We start from the raw sequence: 20316 nt of genomic DNA, 5'->3' as shown, positions 1-20316 counted from the left end.
CTCCATTGCTTCGATCTTCATGCTCTCGTTTAGTAGTTGTTGGAAACTACGCTGCATTAGGCCTACAAATTGGGTATGGGGTGTAGAGAGATGGTGTGTTCCACTCCAAGGTGTTCTCCAGGTTGCCTTTCCTGAGCTTCGATCTTCTGGCTCTCATTTAGTAGTTGTTGGAAACTACGCTGCATTAGGCCTACAAATTGGGTATGGGGTGTAGAGAGATGGTGTGTTCCACTCCAAGGTGTTCCCCAGGTTTCCTCTCCATTGCTTCGATCTTCATGCTCTCGTTTAGTAGTTGTTGGAAACTACACTGCATTAGGCCTACAAATTGGGTATGGGGTGTAGAGAGATGGTGTGTTCCACTCCAAGGTGTTCCCCAGGTTTCCTGTCCATTGCTTCGATCTTCATGCTCTCGTTTAGTAGTTGTTGGAAACTACACTGCATTAGGCCTACAAATTGGGTATGGGGTGTAGAGAGATGGTGTGTTCCACTCCAAGGTGTTCCCCAGGTTTCGTCCACATTGCTTCGGTCTTCCGACTCTCGTTTAGTAGTTGTAGAAAACTACACTGCATTAGGCCTACAAATTGGGTATGGGGTGTAGAGAGACGGTGTGTTACACTCCAAGGTGTTCCCCAGGTTTCGTCCACATTGCTTCGATCTTCCGACTCTCGTTTAGTAGTTGTTGAAAACTACAATGCATTAGGCCTACAAATTGGGTATGGGGTGTAGAGAGATGGTGTGTTACACTCCAAGGTGTTCTCCAGGTTGCCTTTCCTGAACTTCTATCTTCAGGCTCTCATTAAATTGTGGTTAAATGGAACAACTGCATTTGGCGTACTAGTTGGTTTGGGGCCTACTATCGGTGTCTGCCACTCCTTGCTGTTCTCCTGGTTTCCTGTCATGAAATTCCATTTTCAGGCTCTCGTTAAGTAGTTGTTAATGTTAGACTGCATTTGGCCTACTAGTTGGGTTGGGGCCTACTATCGGTGTCTGCCACTCCTTGCTGTTCTCCTCCACTGAACAAAGCTGTGCCGCCTGTTTACTACGGTTGCCAATTTTGAACTGCATTTCGACTACTTACTGATTTGGGCCTACTCTCTGTGTCAGCCTCTCATTCCAGTTGTCCTCCACTGCAATGCCCCCTGGTTAGTCCTGTGTTACCAATTTTGAACTGCATTTAGCCAACTTTATTCTTTGGGCCTATATCTGTGTTTCCTCCTCATCCTGCCCATTGCCCAGCCAGTGATAGATGAGTCTGCTGGTACATTGACCCATAACGCAAAATTCCCCGTGCACGCTACACAGCAAGATTGTGACCCTGCTGAAAGTCAGGTTCCTCTTCCCGCATACCATACCACCTTACACGGGGACAAAGAGGAAGGTGCAGATGAAAGTGCAGGTTCCTTCATCAGGTGGGGGGAGGAATACTAGTTGGCGACGTCACTGGCACAGGGCCTCTCATAGTACGCAAAAGTGTTGCTGCCGGTGGGAGGCGCCCCCGCCGTGCAAACACACCGCTGTACTTTGAGGGGCCCTGTGCCAGTGCCAATGCCAACGAGTGGGCCCCCCCTGCTTGCTCAGGATCACAGCACTTGCAAAGTTGAAATACTTACCTCTCCCTGCTCCACTGTTCGTGACGTGGTCCAGATTGACTGGGCCCACTAATTACTTGAACCAGCCCTACCCCCCACAACTTTAGCCAAATGACCCCCAATTTCAAATGCCTTCCAATTATTATAAGCTAAATTACGATTGACAAGCTTCTGTAACAAGAATGGATGTTTTTGCCATTAAAATGGGCAGTGTAGGTGTTTTCCTGGCCTCCACTCACTGCCGACTATGCTCCCCCTTTGACTTGCATTGGGTTTCGTGTTTCGGGCGATACCCGACTTTTCGCCATAATCGGCCGATTCCACTCGACTCAACTTCTAAGATAGTCGGGTTTCGCGAAACACGACTCGACTCTAAAAAGGTCAAGGTCGCTCAACCCTACCCGCCATCTGTCTCCATCTGCCGGCCGGCAGGAGAAGAGCAGTTGGGGCTAAAATTAGGGTTAGGGTTAGGGGTATGGTTAGGGGTAGGGTTAGGGTTAGGGGTAGGGTTAGGGTTAGGGGTAGGGTTAGGGGTAGGGTTAGGGCTAGGTGTAGGGTTAGGGTTAGGGGTAGGGGTAGGGTTAGGGTTAGGGGTAGGGTTAGGGGTAGGGTTAGGGGTAGGGTTAGGGCTAGGGGTAGGGTTAGGGCTAGGGTTAGGGTTAGGGCTAGGGTTAGGGCTAGGGTTAGAGCTAGGGTTAGAGCTAGGGTTAGGGGTAGGGTTAGGGCTAGGGTTAGGGGTAGGGGTAGGGTTAGGGTTAGGGCTAAATTTAGGGTTAGGGTTGGGGCTAAATTTAGAGTTAGGGTTGGCGCTAAATTTAGGGTTAGGCTTCTTTCACACTTACGTCGGTATGGGGCCGTCGCAATGCATCGGCCCGACATACCGACGCACGTTGTGAAAATTGTGCACAACGTGGGCAGCGGATGTAGTTTTTCAACGCATCCGCTGCCCAATCTATGTCCTGGGGAGGAGGGGGCGGAGTTACGGCCACGCATGCGCGGTCAGAAATGGCGGATGCGACGTACAAAAAAACGTTACATTGAACTTTTTTTGTGCTGACGGTCCGCCAAAACACTGATCCAGTGCACTACGGACGCGACGTGTGGCCATCCATCACGATCCGTCGGCAATACAAGTCTATGGGCAAAAAACGCATCCTGCGGGCACATTTGCAGGATCCGTTTCTTGTCAAAAATAACGGATTGCGACGGATGCCAAACGATGCAAGTGTGAAAGTAGCCTTAGGGCTAGGGTTAGGGTTGGGGCTGAAGTTAGGGTTAGAGTTGGGATTAGGGTTAGGGTTTGGATTAGGGTTGGTATTAGGGTTAGGGTTGGCATTAGGGTTATGCTTGGGATTAGGGTTAGGTTTGGGATTAGGGTTAAGGTTAGGGTTGTGATTAGGGGTGTATTGGGATTAGGGTTAGGTTTGAGGTTAGTGTTGAGATTAGGATTAGGGGTGTGTTGGATTTAGGGTTTTGATTAGGGTTATGGTTAGGGTTGACATTAGGGTTGTTTTGGGGTAAGGGTTGGGATTATCGTTAGGGTTAGTGATTAGGATTATGGATCGGGTTGGGATTAGGGTTAGGGGTGTGTTGGAGTTGGGTTGGAGCTAGAATTGGGGGGTTTCCACTGTTTAGGTACATCAGGGGGTCTCCAAACACGACAGCCAATTTTGCGCTCAAAAAGTCAAATGGTGCTCCCTCCCTTCTGAGCTCTGCAGTGCGCCCAAACAGTGGGTTACCCCCACATATTTGGCATCAGCATACTCGGGATAAATTGGACAACAACTTCTGGGGTCCAATTTCTCTTGTTACCCTTGTGAAAATAAAAACTTGGGGGCTACAATATCTTTTTGTGAAAAAAAAAATATTTTTTATTTTCACGACTCTGCATTCTAAACTTCTGTGAAGCACTTGGGCATTCAAAGTTCTCACCACACATCTAGATAAGTTCCTTGGGGGGTATAGTTTCCAAAATGGGGTCACTTGTGGGGGGTTACTACAGTTTAGGTACATCAGGGGCTCTGAAATCGCAACATAATGCCCACAGACCATTCTATCAAAGTCTGCATTCCAAAAAGGCGCTCCTTCCCTTCCGAGCTCTGCCGTGCGCCCAAACAGTGGTTTACCCCCACATATGGGGCATCAGCATACTCAGGATAAATTGGACAACAACTTTAGTGGTCCAATTTCTCCTGTTACCCTTGTGAAAATAAAAACTTGGGGGCTACAATATCTTTTTTGTGAAAAAAAAAATATTTTTTATTTTCACGACTCTGCATTCTAAATTTCTGTGAAGCACTTGGGCATTCAAAGTTCTCACCACACATCTAGATAAGTTCCTTGGGGGGTCTAGTTTCCAAAATGGGGTCACTTGTGGGGGGTTACTACAGTTTAGGTACATCAGGGGCTCTGCAATCGCAACATAATGCCCACAGACCATTCTATCAAAGTCTGCTTTCCAAAAAGGCGCTCCTTCCCTTCCGAGCTCTGCCGTGCGCCCAAACAGTGGTTTACCCCCACATATGGTGCATCAGCGTACTCGGGATAAATTGTGCAACAACTATTGCAGTCCAATTTCTCCTGTTACCCTTGTGAAAATAAAAACTTGGGGGCTACAATATCTTTTTTGTGGAAAAAAAATTTTTTTTTATTTTCACGACTCTGCATTCTAAACTTCTGTGAAGCACTTGGGCATTCAAAGTTCTCACCACACATCTAGATAAGTTACTTGGGGGGTCTAGTTTCCAAAATGGGGTCACTTGTGGAGGGTTTCTACTGGTTAGGTACATCAGGGGCTCTGCAAACGCAACATAATGCCCGCAGACCATTCTATCAAAGTCTGCATTCCAAAACGGCGCTCCTTCCTTCCGAGCTCTGCTGTGCGCCCAAACAGTGGTTTACCCCCACATATGGGGTACCAGCATACTCAGGACAAATTGGACAATAACTTTTGGGGTCCAATTTTTCTTGTTACCCTTGTGAAAATAAAAACTTGGGGGCTAAAATATCTTTTTTGTGGAAAAATTTTTTTTTTTATTTTCACGACTCTGCATTATAAACTTCTGTGAAGCACTTGGGCATTAAAAGTTCTCACCACACATCTAGATAAGTTCCATGGGGGGTCTAGTTTCCAAAATTGGGTTACTTGTGGGGGATTTCTACTGTTTAGGCACATCAGGGGCTCTCCAAACGCGACATGGCGTCCAATCTCAATTCCAGCCAATTATACATTGAAAAAGTAAAACGGCACTTCTTCTCTTCCAAGCTCTGCGGTGCGCCCAAACAGTGGTTTACCCCCACATATTGGGTATCAGCGTACTCAGGAGAAATTGCACAAAAACTTTTGTGGTCTAATTTCTCCTGTTACCCTTGTGAAAATAAAAATTTGTGGGCAAAAAGATCATTTTTGTAGAAAAAATGCGATTTTTTTTTTCACGGCTCTACATTATAAACTTCTGTGAAGCACATGGGGGTTCAAAGTGCTCACCACACATCTAGATAAGTTCCTTAAGGGGTCTAGTTTTCAAAATGGGGTCACTTGTGAAGGGTTTCTACTGTTTAGGCACATCAGGGGCTCTCCAAACGCGACATGGCGTCCAATCTCAATTCCAGCCAATTCTACATTGAAAAAGTAAAACGGCACTCCTTCTCTTCCAAGCTCTGCGGTGCGCCCAAACAGTGGTTTACCCCCACATATTGGGTATCAGCGTACTCAGGAGAAATTGCACAACAACTTTTGTGGTCTAATTTCTCCTGTTACTCTTGTGAAAATAAGAATTTGTGGGCGAAAAGATCATTTTTGTGTAAACAAAAGCGATTTTTTATTTTCACGGCTCTAGGTTATAAACTTCTGAGAAGCACTTGGGGGTTCAAAGTGCTCACCACACATCTAGATAAGTTCCTTAAGGGGTCTAGTTTCCAAAATGGTGTCACTTGTGGGGGGTTTCCACTGTTTAGGCACATCAGGGGCTCTCTAAACGTGACATGGCGTCCGATCTCAATTCCAGCCAATTCTGCATTGAAAAAGTCAAACGGCGCTCCTTCACTTCTAAGTTCTGTGGTGCGCCCAAAAAGTGGTTTACCCCCACATATGGGGTATTGGCGTATTCAGGAGAAATTGCATAACAAAATTTATGGTTACATTTCTGTTTTTACACTTGTGAAAATAAAAAAAATGGTTCTGAATTAAGATGTTTGCAAAAAAAAGTTAAATGTTCATTTTTTCCTTCCACATTGTTTCAGTTCCTGTGAAGCACGTATAGGGTTAATAAACTTCTTGAATGTGGTTTTGAGAACCTTGAGGGGTGTAGTTTTTAGAATGGTGTCACACTTCATTATTTTCTGTCATATAGACCCCTCAAAATGACTTCAAATGTGATGTGGTCCCTAAAAAAAAATGGTGTTGTAAAAATGAGAAATTGCTGGGCAACTTTTAACCCTTATAACTCCCTAACAAAAAAAAAATTTGTTTCCAAAATTGTGCTGATGTAAAGTAGACATGTGGGAAATGTTATTTATTAACTATTTTTCGTGACATATCTCTCTGATTTAAGGGCATAAAAATACAAATTTTAAAAATTGCAAAATTTTAAAAATTTTCGCCAGATTTCTGTTTTTTTCATAAATAATCGCAAGTAATACTGAAGAAATGTTACCACTAACATGAAGTACAATATGTCATGAAAAAACAATCTCAGAATCAGCGGGATCCATTGAAGCGTTCCAGAGTTAACACCTCATAAAGTGACAGTGGTCAGAATTGCAAAAATTGGCCCAGTCATTAAGTACCAAATTGGCTCTGTCACTAAGGGGTTAAAATGGAAAGCGTAGCAGATAACAACCCTTTCTATCCATTTCCCATAACTATAATGTGAAAAAACAACAGCACAAGTTTCTGTTCTTTCTGCTATTCATTATTTTAATCTGAAAAAAAAATTCTGCTGACTATGTACTTTAGTCCGTATATAAAGAAATAGATAGCAGGTGGAATGGATGCAAAAAGAAGATATATTATGAAATAAACTGCTTCTAGCCCACCCGTAGCATAGAGCTATCTGGGTAGAACACATAGTACTCTGCGTTTCTGTTCTAAAATGGCAATACATTATAAGCACCTTGCATAAGATAGTGCAGGTGTAAGCAAAGAGAGCGGGCTGCAGACACAGACAGTAAGTAAAGAGAGCGGGCTGCAGACACAGACAGTAAGTAAAGAGAGCGGGCTGCAGACACAGACAGTAAGTAAAGAGAGCGGCTGCAGACACAGACAGTAAGTAAAGAGAGCGGCTGCAGACACAGACAGTAAGTAAAGAGAGCGGGCTGCAGACACAGACAGTAAGTAAAGAGAGCGGGCTGCAGACACAGACAGTAAGTAAAGAGAGCGGCTGCAGACACAGCCAGACTTCCCAGAGAGAAGATAAGCCTATTTTATTATTACCATGTTTACCTTCTTCATTTCTTAACACTCAGCGCTGAACCAGCGTTTGTGTGTATAGATTAGGAATGTGGCACCCCAGAGTCCGGTTGCCACGGTGACATTGCCTCCCTCTAAGGGGTGATGTCATGCCTGGAGGCAAGAAGGAAGGTAACACAGTGTACATGTCAATTCCTGCTCCAGGCCAGAAAGAGGAGCTTCCTTATAAATTCTGGCCAGCAGGTGGGGTTAGTGAGTCAGAAAGAAGTCAGCTGAGAGAGTAAACAGGAGAGTTGTCATGGAAATGGGAGCCAGCTGGAGCTGGTGACAGGACAGTGAGAGAGGAGAGTTGGTAGTTGGTCTGTGGAGAGGGAAGGGACAGGAGCAGAGAAAGGAGCTCAGGGGAGTAAAAACTGCATATAACTGACCCCAGAGTGGAGCGCTGATAAAAAGGTATGCCAGAGTCTTTGGCTGTGTGGGTGCTGTACGCCCTGACAGCCGAATCTGGAGGGCAGGGGACTGCAAGTTCCCTGGCTTCACCGAACACCTGAAGGCACGGTAGCAGACCAAGAGCCCGAGGCTGACAGTGAAAAGGACAGTGCCCGTGAAATAGGCTCATGCTGTCTGCCATGCAGGATAAAAATCATCATGCAGGAGAAGGCCGCAGCTTAGCTACAAGCAGCAGGGACCCTAAAAGAGAGCGCAGAAGGAAAGTCCCCAAACCCACCCGGCAGGGTGGATCCCCTGAAAGCCTCTAGGCAAGCTGGACCCAATCCTTCATCTGCGGCTTCGCTTTTAGGAGATCCATAGATCTGACAGTGGTCATAGTCAAAAATTTAAACTGTGAAAATTAGACGTGTATTTCCTATTTTCCTTACATAATTCTCTCTATAAAAAATGAATATCAAAGTTATATAAACATTAAACCCCATGTATCGCAAAAAAGGGGCAAAAATCATTTGAATATGCAAAGGAGAAAATATTTTTGGAGCGGTTAAAACGCATGTACAATAAAACCTGAAAAAGTGATTGATTCTTTGATGGATCAGAATAGCGATAAAAATGATATGCGAACACAACCGAACCAAGGTAAGTTCTTTTGAGTGTAAATAATCTTTGATATATTGCTTGATACATGCAGACCATCGTGTAGTCTCTGAGAAGACAAATGATTGTTAACCCTGGATTATTCACCATATAAACAAAAATGTAATGGTCTCTAAAAGAAAAACAATTCAATGACAAGTTAGCTCTGCTGCATGTGTATCTGTTCAGCAAAGATCTTCTAAAACCTTTGTACACATTCACTAATATGCTCCTTTTTCCTTTTGTCTAGTTCATATAATGAAAGAAGTGCATCTTCTAGTAGTCAAAATTAATATAAAGGTTGAATTGATTATTACAAAGATGAGCATTTTCTTGGTGAAATATTCTTCAGATTACTTATGATATATAATTACTTTTCACTTTTTTTTTATTGCTTATTGACTGATAATTCAGATTGTGTTTTGTTTTCCATTATTGCACTTGTTCTGAAACAAAAGAAGGAAAAATACTTATAGATTTTTATTGGATCCACAAATCACTAGGAGAGAACCAGCATTTGAAACACAGTGTTCTCCGACCAGGCAAGATTTGAAGTCTTGTATATCGTAAACTATAGGGCAGCCTAATAAAAGCAAAGACTCTGTTCTTTCAGTTTATTGAAAATTACAAGTCGCTTATTTGTTTTTTTTTATAACAGTTTTATAGGTTGTTACTTCTTTGGTTGTGAACTATTTATGGAGTAATATTGAGACCATTTAAAGTATTCTTCCACTATATAAAAGGTTGCGGGATCCCTCTTATATATTGGCTAGCTCTGTAAAATGGCTGTAATGTAGTATTGTATAGGCTTATTACTGAGCTTATTAGATTTGCAATGGGCTGAGTACATTTGTATTATTGGAAAGCTAAATTCCATACATGTGCCTGTACGAAACAAGTCTAGAAAAATGCTTAAAGATATATGTTGACTTTTTGTTAAAGTTTGCAGTTATAAAAAAATAAGCAAATTACTCTAAGCTATCCTTTTGTTGACAGCTATCTTTCTTGACTCCCCTATATACAAGGACTCTAGTCTCCCCAGACGTTTTTGTATTCTCTATGAGAAAGTCACTGCCCGAATTATTTGGCACTGGCATATCTCCCCTCTAGACAATTTGATCAGCAATTGAATTCCAACTGCCTGATCTATATATCCTTTGACATATCCTTTTGAGAGACCATCAAAACCTCTATTCACAGTGGATGGTCGTTCGCTCACACCAAAATTAGCTGAATTTAGCTGACTTTTATGTAATGTGGATGGTTGTCTTAATGATAGAATATAGCAGAGGACAAGACAGAGGAACCTAATCAACATCCGATTCCCAAAACTCACATGTTCTAGAGTATAGTAATGCAAGGTGAGAAAAATAAAAAATAGCTTTTAATCTAAGAGTATAAAATTACATATACAGTTGTGGCCAAAAGTATTGACATCCCTGCAATTCTGTCAGATAATACTCAGTTTCTTCCTGAAAATGATTGCAAACACAAATTCTTTGGTATTATTATCTTCATTTAATTTGTCTTAAATGAAAAAACACAAAAATAATTGTCCTAAATCCAAATTGGATATAATTCCACACCAAACATAAAAAAGTGGGGGTGGACAAAAGTATTGTCACTGTTCGAAAAATCATGTGATGCTTCTCTAACTTGTGTAATTAACAGCACCTGCAACTTACCTGTGGCACCTAACAGGTGTTGGCAATAACTAAATCACACTTGCAGCCAGTTGACATGGATTAAAGTTGACTTAACCTCTGTCCTGTGTCCTTGTGTGTACCATATTGAGCATGGAGAAAAGAAAGAAGACCAAAGAACTGTCTGAGGACCTGAGAAACCAAATTGCGAGGAAGCATGAGCAATCTCAAGGCTACAAGTCCATCTCCAAAGACCTGAATGTTCCTGTGTCTACCGTGCGCAGTGTCATCAAGAAGTTTATAGCCCATGGCACTGTGGCTAACCTCCCTAGATGTGGACAGAAAATAAAAATTGACAAGAGATTTAAATGCAAGATTGTGCAGATGTTGGATAAAGAACCTCGACTAACATCTAAACAAGTTCAAGCTACCCTGCAGTCCGAGGGTACAACACTATCAACCCGTACTATCCGTCAGCATCTAAATGAAAAGGGACTGTATGGTAGGAGACTCAGGAAGACCCCACTTCTTACCCCGAGACATAAAAAAGCCAGGCTGGAGTTTGCCAAAACTTACCTGAAAAAGCCTAAAACATAGTAACATAAACATAGTTAGTAAGGCCGAAAAAAGACATTTGTCCATCCAGTTCAGCCTATATTCCATCATAATAAATCCCCAGATCTACGTCCTTCTACAGAACCTAATAATTGTACGATACAATATTGTTCTGCTCCAGGAAGACATCCAGGCCTATCTTGAACCCCTCGACTGAGTTCGCCATCACCACCTCCTCAGGCAAGCAATTCCAGATTCTCACTGCCCTAACAGTAAAGAATCCTCTTCTATGTTGGTGCAAAAACCTTCTATCCTCCAGACGCAAAGAATGCCCCCTTGTGCCCGTCACCTTCCTTGGTATAAACAGATCCTCAGCGAGATATTTGTATTGTCCCCTTATATACTTATACATGGTTATTAGATCACCCCTCAGTCGTCTTTTTTCTAGACTAAACAATCCTAATTTCGCTAATCTATCTGGGTATTGTAGTTCTCCCATCCCCTTTATTACTTTTGTTGCCCTCCTTTGTACTCTCTCTAGTTCCATTATATCCTTCCTGAGCACCGGTGCCCAAAACTGGACACAGTACTCCATGTGCAGTCTAACTAGGGATTTGTACAGAGGCAGTATAATGCTCTCATCATGTGTATCCAGACCTCTCTTTATGCACCCCATGATCCTGTTTGCCTTGGCAGCTGCTGCCTGGCATGGGCTGCTCCAGGTAAGTTTATTCCTAAAACGTTTTGGAAGAATGTTCTCTGGTCAGATGAGACAAAAGTAGAGCTTTTTGGGCAAAGGAATCAACATAGAGTTTACAGGAGAAAAAAAGAGGCATTCAAAGAAGAGAACATGGTCCCTACAGTCAAATATGGCGGAGGTTCCCTGATGTTTTGGGGTTGTTTTGCTGCCTCTGACACTGGACTGCATGACCCTGTGCATGGCATTATGAAGTCCGAAGACTACCAACAAATTTTGCAGTATAATGTAGGGCCCAGTGTGAGACAGCTGGGTCTCCCTCAGAGGTCATGGGTCTTCCAGCAGGACAATGACCCAAAACACACTTCAAAAAGCACCAGAAAATGGTTTGAGAGAAAGCACTGGAGACTTCTAAGGTGGCCACTGGCCAGCAATGAGTCCAGACCTGAATCCCATAGAACACCTGTGGAGAGATCTAAAAATGGCAGTTTGGAGAAGGCACCCTTCAAATATCAGGGACCTGGAGCAGTTTGCCAAAGAAGAATGGTCTAAAATTCCAGCAGAGCATTGTAAGAAACTCATTGATGGTTACCGGAAGCGGTTGGTTGCAGTTATTTTGGCTAAAGGTTATGCAACCAAGTATTAGGCTGAGGGTGCCAATACTTTTGTCTGGCCCATTTTTGGAGTTTTGTGCGAAATGATCAATGTTTTGCCTTTTGCTTCATTCTCTTTTGTGTTTTTTCATTTAAGACAAATTAAATGAAGATAATAATACCAAAGAATGTGTGATTGCAATCATTTGCAGGAAGAAACTGAGTATTATCTGACAGAATTACAGGGGTGTCAATAATTTTGGCCACAACTTTAAGGTAATGTAAAAGGAGAACACCTTTGTTAATATAGGAAATATAAATGAATAGACAGCCACGGTGGTGGACAAGTCATTATTAGAGAAGATAGACCTGTGGGTTGAAACTCCACTACTCTGCCTAAGTGGTCACAAACAGAGCATTCAACGTATGGAGACAAATATCATTATAACACAGTGTCAAATGAAAAAAAAAAGGAAATCTATCATCCAAAATGTGTCATCCTTAGGGTGAGGTATAAGATACCTCATGCAGTATATCCAAGGACACAATCCTCATCTGGTCTGCAAATGGATAAAAGCAGGAACATTGACCCTGCTCGGCCCGGTAGGTCAATACTATAAACCCTAGAAGCGCCATAGCTCCTGCCCTTACAAGGGCAGTCCACAATTTTCCCTAACCTGGACTTGCCCTACATAGCCCTGCTTGCCTCCCAACGAATTTCTTCTTGTAGGTCTTCAGCGGAGGACATGTGGATGCATATGATAGGAAAAAGCTAAATGCCCTCTGCCCACCCTGCTAGTTGTCAGAATAGTGGGACTTATTGATACCTTTTATTGGGTAAATGATATAGGTGTTCTTGGTCCAAATGCAAGATGACAAATCTTTCATTTTTTTGGGTCCTTTCATTTAGCTCGTTTGGGTCCACCTATGTTTTGGGCACCAGGAGTGACTGCAACCCATGTACTCACTATAGTTACAGCCCTTCTGGCAGGGAATAAGCCTCTAATGGTGGAAGACAGGGAAGAACTAGCTAGCCACTCTGCAGTGGGTAAGGAAAGTATTCAGACCCCTTGAAATGTTTCACTCGTTGTTTAATTGCAGACATTCGGTAAATTCAAAAAAATGCATTTTTTTCTCATTAATTTACACTCTGCACCCCATCGTGACTGAAACCCCCCCAGAAATGTAGAAATGTTTGCATATTTATTAAAGAAGAAAAAATTAAATATCATATGGTAATAAGTATTCAGACCCTTTGTTCAGACACTCATATTTAAGTCACATGCTGTCCATTTCCTTGTTATCCTCCTTGAGATGGTTCTACTCCTTCATTGGAGTCCAGCTGTGTTTAATTAAACTGATAGGACTTGATTTGGAAAGGCACACACCTGCCTATATAACACCTCACAGCTCACAGTGCATGTCAGACCAAATGAGAATCATGAGGTCAAAGGAACTGGTCAAGGAGCTGAGAGACAGAATTGTGGCAATGCACAGATCTGGCCAAGGTTACAAAAGAATTTCTGCAGTACTCAAGGTTCCTAAGAGCACAGTGGACTCCATAATCCTTAAATGGAAGAAATTTGGGACCATCAGATGTCTTCCTACACCTGGCCGTCCAGCCAAACTGAGCAAGAAGAACCTTGCTGAGAGAGGTAAAGAAGAACCCCAAGATCATTCTGGCTGTGCTCCAGAGATGCAGTACGGAGATGGGAGAAAGTTACACAAAGTCAACTATCACTGGATCCCTGCTATGAGGTGGGTTTCAGCTGCAGGGACAGGACGACTGGTTGCCAGTGAAGAAAACATGAATGTGGCCAAGTACAGAGATATTCTGGATAAAACCTCTTCCAGAGTGCTCTGGACCCTAGACTTGGCTGAAGGTTCACCTTCCAACAAGACAATAACCCTAAGCACACAGCTAAAATAACAAAGGAATGCCTTCAGAACAACTCTGTGACCATTCTTGACTGCCCCAGCCAGAGCCTTGACCTAAACCCATTTGAGCATCTCTGGAGAGACCTGAAAATGGCTGTCCACCAACGTTCACCATCCAACCTGACAGAACTGGAGAGAATCTGCAAGGAAGAATGGCAGAGGATGCCCAAATCCAGGTGTGAAAAACTTGTTGCATCATTCCCAAGAAGACTCATGGCTGTATTAGCTTAAAAGGGTGCTTCTACTCAAGACTGAGCAAAGGGTCTGAAGACTTTTCTTTTTAAATAAATTTGCAAAACTTTCTACATTTCTGTTTCTTTTCAGTCAAGATGGGGTGCAGAGTGTACATTATTGAGAAAAAAATTAACTTTTTTGAATTTACCAAACGGCTGCAATGAAACAAAGAGTGACAAATTTAAAGGGGTATGAATATTTTCCGTACCCACTGTATACCATAAATGTGACCTGTGCATCTGTGTCAAAGCGGCAACTAACGTGCATCCTCAGCACGGCCCCATTCACCGTGAGATTACTCCTTTCAGCAGGCCGTGCCGCTGAACTTGATTCTATCTGTGCTCCTCTGTGTTGTTGCTGCTGCATGTGGAATCCATCTAGCATTGGGGGGGGGGGGAGGGGGGAGCATAGCTAGTCTCTACAGCAATTTAACCCTGTTGTGTACTGCAGATCTTTGGTTCCCCTGACCTATCTCTTGCTAGCAGGTCCTATTTTTGGCATCTACACCCACAGCTCCTTGCTTGATCGTGTTTCCTGCTCTGTAGGCCCATGTGCATGCATCCTACCTTATTCAGCTTCCCATTAAAGACCTGGCCTGTTTACCTGCTCTGCCTGATCTCTCCGCTCTTTAGCTCGGTTATGCTTTCTGATCCTGTGCTGACTGCCCATTCCTTGGACCATCTGACATTGCTTCTGCCTTGCCTCGGTGTACTATGCATTAGTGCCTCTGACCTTCCGGTCAGCTCATGCAGTCCCAGGTACTGTCCTGAAGCGGTACCTGGTGACTACTTGCGTTCAAGCCTAGCCTCACCATCAGAGGCTCTAATGAACACCAGTTAGTCATTTTATCACGCTGATCCAGGGTAAGCCCAGCCTGTGGCATAGTGGGTCCACACCCACCAGTGTTCCAATCTGCAGAGGAGTCCAATAGCATAGGAAATTCAATGACATCCTTAAAGTAGCAGCCTCTGACTGATTATTAGATTGAATGAAAGGATGCAAATAATACATTTCATGACTTACAATTACTACCGAATAGCTAGAGATTCTATGTGGAGAGCACTGGGCCCATATTCTGTTCTTACACAGAGGCCCTCTGCTATTTGTGTCATTGATAGAGCATATATCGTTTTGCACTTTATTGTGGGTTGTTCCTCCTGAAAGCATCACTCAGCAATATGACTTCAGATGACACCATTTATTTTCTGCCTGAATCTGGATGAATGAAAAATTCCTCCATATGCCTCTTTATAAAATTGAAGGTATGCAAAGGTACAATCACTAATGGCAGTGAATATACCATAGCTTTGCGTATACCCTAAATTAGAAATTCACCTAAAGCATACATTCCAAATTCTTCCTCTCTGCTAATGAGTGTAAGTATCACCGTTATTATTCCTATCTCAAGAAAAAAGGAACAGCTATGAGAATGTGGGCATTTACATTCTGCCGAGGGGCAACAGCATAGAGTGCTGAGGCGAGTTACAATACTAGCGTAGAGTGGCGGCCATCAAGTTGGCAGCTTCTACATCCATATTCCTAATTGCATAAGGATTAGGAATATATGAAATGTCATTATTAGTCGCACAATTACTGGAATTTGCTTAGTACAATTGACAAATTGCAATGCCGCAGCTGCATTTATTCTTGATCTTAACAAACCTTTTATCAATAAATGCAAAACTTTATTCAGAGGGGTTCTGAGAGGGGATTCTTCACAGTGACTGCTATTTGTTTCTTGATCTTGGAAGGTGATTTTTAACTATGAATTAATTTAATTACTCAGGATCAAATTACATTAACACAAATGACATTAACAGTGCCTGTGAACTGTCAGATGATTTTCTATCATTGAAAACCACTATGTTAATTTTAATCCAAGTGCGGCTTTTCATTCTATTGATAGAGTCAGCAAAATAAATTGCACTTTAATGAAAAAAAGAGGCTATCAGATATATTTAACACTCTATATTTTGCAGGTCCCAAAGGAGACACCGGGGACATAGGATTGCCAGGACATCATGGAGCCACCGGTCCCCCAGGCCCAAAGGGCTATAAAGGAGACAAAGGTGTATGAAAATTACTTTATATTGATTTAGCTCCAATTTAATGGAAGATAAAAATAGGATAAAAATTCAGGTTCTTGTAATATGACATGTTAGTAAACCACAAATTGCAACCTGCTTATCTTCCAACTAGCATCACTTTTTATAGTATACCTCTGGTAAAAAACAGTAAATTGAACAATGCTCTGGAACCTTTAAAAGATGTGAATATTTTGAGGGTCGGCATTTTTCATTAATATGCATGTATTTTTAGCTTGGTTTGTTTTTATTATATTTATCTTACTCACTTATATAGCACCATTAATTGCACAGCGCTTTACAGACATTATCAACACTGTCCCCATTGGAGCTCACAATCTAATTTCCCTATCAGTATGTCTTTGTAGTATGGGAGGAAACTGGAGAACCCGGAAGAAACCCACGCAAACACGGGGGACATACATCTTTGCAGATGTTGACCTTGGTGGAATTTGAACTCAGGACCCCAGCGTGGCAAAAGCAACGCTAAATTTGACAGTGAGCTCATCTAATGGCTAAAAGTTGTAAAAGCCCCCCATACACATTAAATGCATATTGGCTGATCCGCCAAGGTGCGATTAGTCGACTAACGGATGTTTCCGAAAAAAAGTGTGTGAAAACGCATAAGTGCTCAGCCGATCAGAGTGCTCATGTATTTCGTAGAGCTACTACTGAGTGAACATTCAGCTTAAAGCTATCTCTCATGGCCAGCTTAAATTGGACCTTTGACCTTATAAACTGTACCTTCCTGCACATAGTAGCAGGAATGTAGGTAACATTTTTTTCCTACTTTGCTAATTTTCATATAATTCAACAACACTTGTGTTAGGGCTAGCGGAACGCACCAAATAATGATACAGATAGAGTATGGTGCGTTCGCAGCCCGGGGTCCACCGTGCAGAGATGGAACCTGCTGCCAAGTAATGACGGACTATATGGCGGTACTCATAAGTATACACACGTGGGTTAGACTTCACCCAGCGTGAAGGAAGCGATCCTGTTGCGTCACAGGATCGCGGTACCGCACATAGAGCGCGAGCAAGTAGTCAGCGAACTCAACCCCAACTAGGATTGAAGTCCGATTAGACCCTTGCTGGCACAACACCGCAACTGGGTGTGTAAGGAAAATAACAATATTTAGGGCACAAGAGTGCATGCGGTGCCGCACTGATGAACGCCACTAACCACCCAGGCTTGGGTAAGGAAAGCACAGAGGAAGTGCACGGCACCGTACTGGCGGTCACAGCAACTGGACGCTGTAATGTGTGATTTGTGCTGTAGGATAAGTCGGGCGCTAGATAGCAACCATACACCTTCTGCGAACAGACATTCAATAGGGAAGGGGTATCCAAGGACGACTTGCACTCACAACAAACACACGTATGCAAATGTACACTAGCGCATGGCCGTGCGGTCATGCGCAGTTTATATAGTTGCAGCACAGGAAGTGGCCACAGAAACTTTGCCCTTCCAAGACCTGCCAAGAGGACCAATGGAATGTGCTGCAGAGCCTGAGCACATGACCCTCGATCTCCAACGGGAGATCTTGCCCTGGGCATGCTCAGTGTGTGCAGACAAGGACTTAGTCCCAGAGAAGTCTGCTCGCTGCTGACCAGCACTGGCTTTAATGGCAGAAGCTGAAGAAGCAGCAGTAACTCTCTGTACAGAGTGAGACTGAGCAAGACGCTGGGACCGACGTCCCTGCTGAGCAGACTCCACTGCGGCTGGATAAGAATGGGAGACCGCAGCGGAGATGGCTCGAGATTCCCCCTGTGCAGAAGCGGGAACTCGAGACCTAACATTACCCCCCCTCCTAGGGCCCCCCCTCCTTGGGCCTCGCTACGCTCGAAGGCAGCAATGAGCTGTGGGGCCCGAATGTTTTCAGCAGGCTTCCATGACCTGTCCTCTGGGCCATAACCCTTCCAATCCACCAGATAGAACTTTTTGCCGCGTACCACCTTACACCCCAAAATAGCGTTCACCTCGTAATCGTCCGTAGACGAACCAGATGTCCCGGCAGATGACTCGGAAAACCGGGACATGTATGCGGGTTTCAAGAGGGACACATGAAAGGTGTCGGTGATACCCAAGCGTGGAGGAAGAGCCAAACGGTAGACCACAGGATTAACCTGTTCGAGAACCTTGAAGGGACCCAAGTAGCGAGGAGCAAACTTAGTGGACTCAACTCGCAGCCTGATGTTACGGGCGGAGAGCCACACCAAGTCGCCAGGAGCAAAGGCCGGAGCGGGGCGCCGATGAACATCGGCGGAGGACCTCATTCTCTCCTTGAAGGCCCGAATGGCATCCTGCGTGCGGTCCCAAATGTCCCGTGCCTCCACAGCCCAGTCTGCCACCCTGGAGTCAGCAGAAGACACAGGCATGGGCACAGGAACACGCGGATGCTGGCCGTAATTTAGGAGGATTGGAGTCTGACCGGTGGAGTCGGCTACGGCATTGTTAAGTGCAAACTCTGCCCACGGTAGCAAGGATGCCCAGTCATCCTGCCTGGCAGAAACAAAATGTCGTAAATATGTGACCAAGGTCTGGTTGGCCCTCTCTACCAACCCATTCGTCTCGGATGATATGCCGAAGAGAGATTCAACTCAATACTGAGTAGACGACAAAACTCTCTCCAGAATCGAGACGCAAACTGGGGACCCCGGTCACTAACAATTTTGTCTGGCATACCGTGTAGGCGAAAGATATGCTTGACGAACAAGACAGCCAACGCCCGTGCAGAAGGTAGCCGTGGAAGAGGCACCAAGTGCACCATTTTGGAAAAATGGTCGGTGATCACCCAGATAATGGTGCAGTTACGAGACTTGGGCAAGCCCACCACAAAGTCCATCCCGACCATCTCCCAGGGCCTGTCCGCCACCGGCAGAGGATAAAGCAAACCAGCTGGCCGTTGCCAAGGAGTCTTGTTCTTGGCGCAAGAGACACACGCCCAAACATACTCTGCGACATCACGAGCCATATGCGGCCACCAGTATGTCCTCGCCAGTAACTCAGATGTCCTTTTGGTACCAAAATGTCCACCCACCCCGGACGAGTGTGCCCAAGAGAGAACCTCCGGTCGCAAACTGGATGGTACAAAAGTCTTGCCCGGAGGCACAGACTCTAGCGAAACCGGGGCCACAGTTCTCAAGCTCTCGGTGGGGACAATAAGCCGAGGCTCCTCCTCCTCCTCCGCAGATGACACAACGGAGCGAGAGAGAGCGCCGGCCCGAATGTTCTTCTCCCCAGAAAGAAAATGGAGGGTGAAATGAAACCGGGAGAAGAATAAGGACCATCTGGCCTGGCGAGAATTCAACCGCTGGGCTGTCTGCAGGTACACCAAATTTTTATGGTCTGTGAAGACTTGGAAGGGAAAACGTGCTCCCTCCAAGAGATGTCTCCACTCTGAGAAAGCCAACTTCATGGCTAGCAACTCCCTGTCCCCGATGGAATAATTCCTCTCTGCTGGTGAGAAGGTCTTGGAGAAAAAGAAGCAAGGATGCTTCCGACCTTGAGCATCCTTTTGGAAGAGGACTGCTCCAGCACCAACAGAAGAGGCATCCACCTCCATGATAAATGGCTTATCAACATCGGGGCGATGTAGGATGGGAGCGCTAGTGAAGTGTGACTTTATAGAGTTAAAGGCCTTGGAGACCTCCTCAGACCACAATTTGGGATTCGCCCCTTCTTGGTGAGGGCAACCAAGGGAGCTACCAAAGTTGAGAAGTGCAGAATGAACTGGCGATAATAATTAATGAACCCCATAAAGCGCTGCACCGCTTTAAGAGAATGGGGTTCCTGCCAGTCCATCACAGCCTGTAGTTTGGCAGGATCCATAGCCAATCCCTGGGCAGAGATGATGTAGCCTAGGAAAGGTAAGAACTCCTGCTCAAACATACACTTCTCCAACTTGGCATAGAGGGAGTTTGCCCGTAGGAGGTCAAAGACTTTGCAAACATCTCTCCGGTGGGAGTCAATATCTGGAGAGTAGATGAGAATATCATCCAGATAGACTACGACCGAGGTGGAAAGCATATCCCGGAAGATATCGTTCACAAAGTCTTGGAAAACGGCTGGGGCATTACAGAGCCCGAAGGGCATCACCAGATATTCATAGTGCCCATCCCTGGTGTTAAAAGCCGTCTTCCATTCGTCCCCCTCACGGATGCGAATCAGGTTGTAAGCACCTCGCAGATCTAGTTTAGTAAATACCCTTGCTCCCCGAAGCCTATCGAAGAGCTCAGATATCAAGGGCAAAGGATACTTATTTTTAACGGTGATGGCGTTAAAACCCCTGTAGTCTATGCATGGACGCAATTCCCCATTCTTCTTCTGCACGAAGAAGAACCCTGTCCCAGCAGGTGACACTGACTTCCTAATGAATCCTCTTGCCAGATTTTCCTGGATGTACTGTGACATTGCCTCCGTCTCCGGGAGAGATAGCGGATAGACTCGACCCCGGGGAGGCTCAGCACCAGGCAAGAGATCAA

The 20316-nt window shown here is 44.4% G+C and overlaps 1 protein-coding gene across 1 annotated transcript in view; it reads left to right on the top strand.

Annotated features, from left to right (window-relative positions):
* The window catches only part of OTOL1 (otolin 1), an 84926-nt gene that overhangs the window by 41224 nt on the left and 23386 nt on the right, over positions 1 to 20316 (top strand). The window contains exon 3 of the mRNA XM_069727399.1: positions 15725 to 15814. Within this exon, the coding sequence (XP_069583500.1) occupies positions 15725 to 15814 (90 nt within the window). The remainder of the gene's footprint in view (positions 1 to 15724; positions 15815 to 20316) is intronic.

Source organism: Ranitomeya imitator, chromosome 5 (genome assembly GCF_032444005.1).
Source record: "Ranitomeya imitator isolate aRanImi1 chromosome 5, aRanImi1.pri, whole genome shotgun sequence".
Taxonomy (NCBI): domain Eukaryota; kingdom Metazoa; phylum Chordata; class Amphibia; order Anura; family Dendrobatidae; genus Ranitomeya; species Ranitomeya imitator.
Note: the sequence above shows the minus strand (reverse complement) of the source record. Positions and strands in the feature narration are given on the sequence as shown.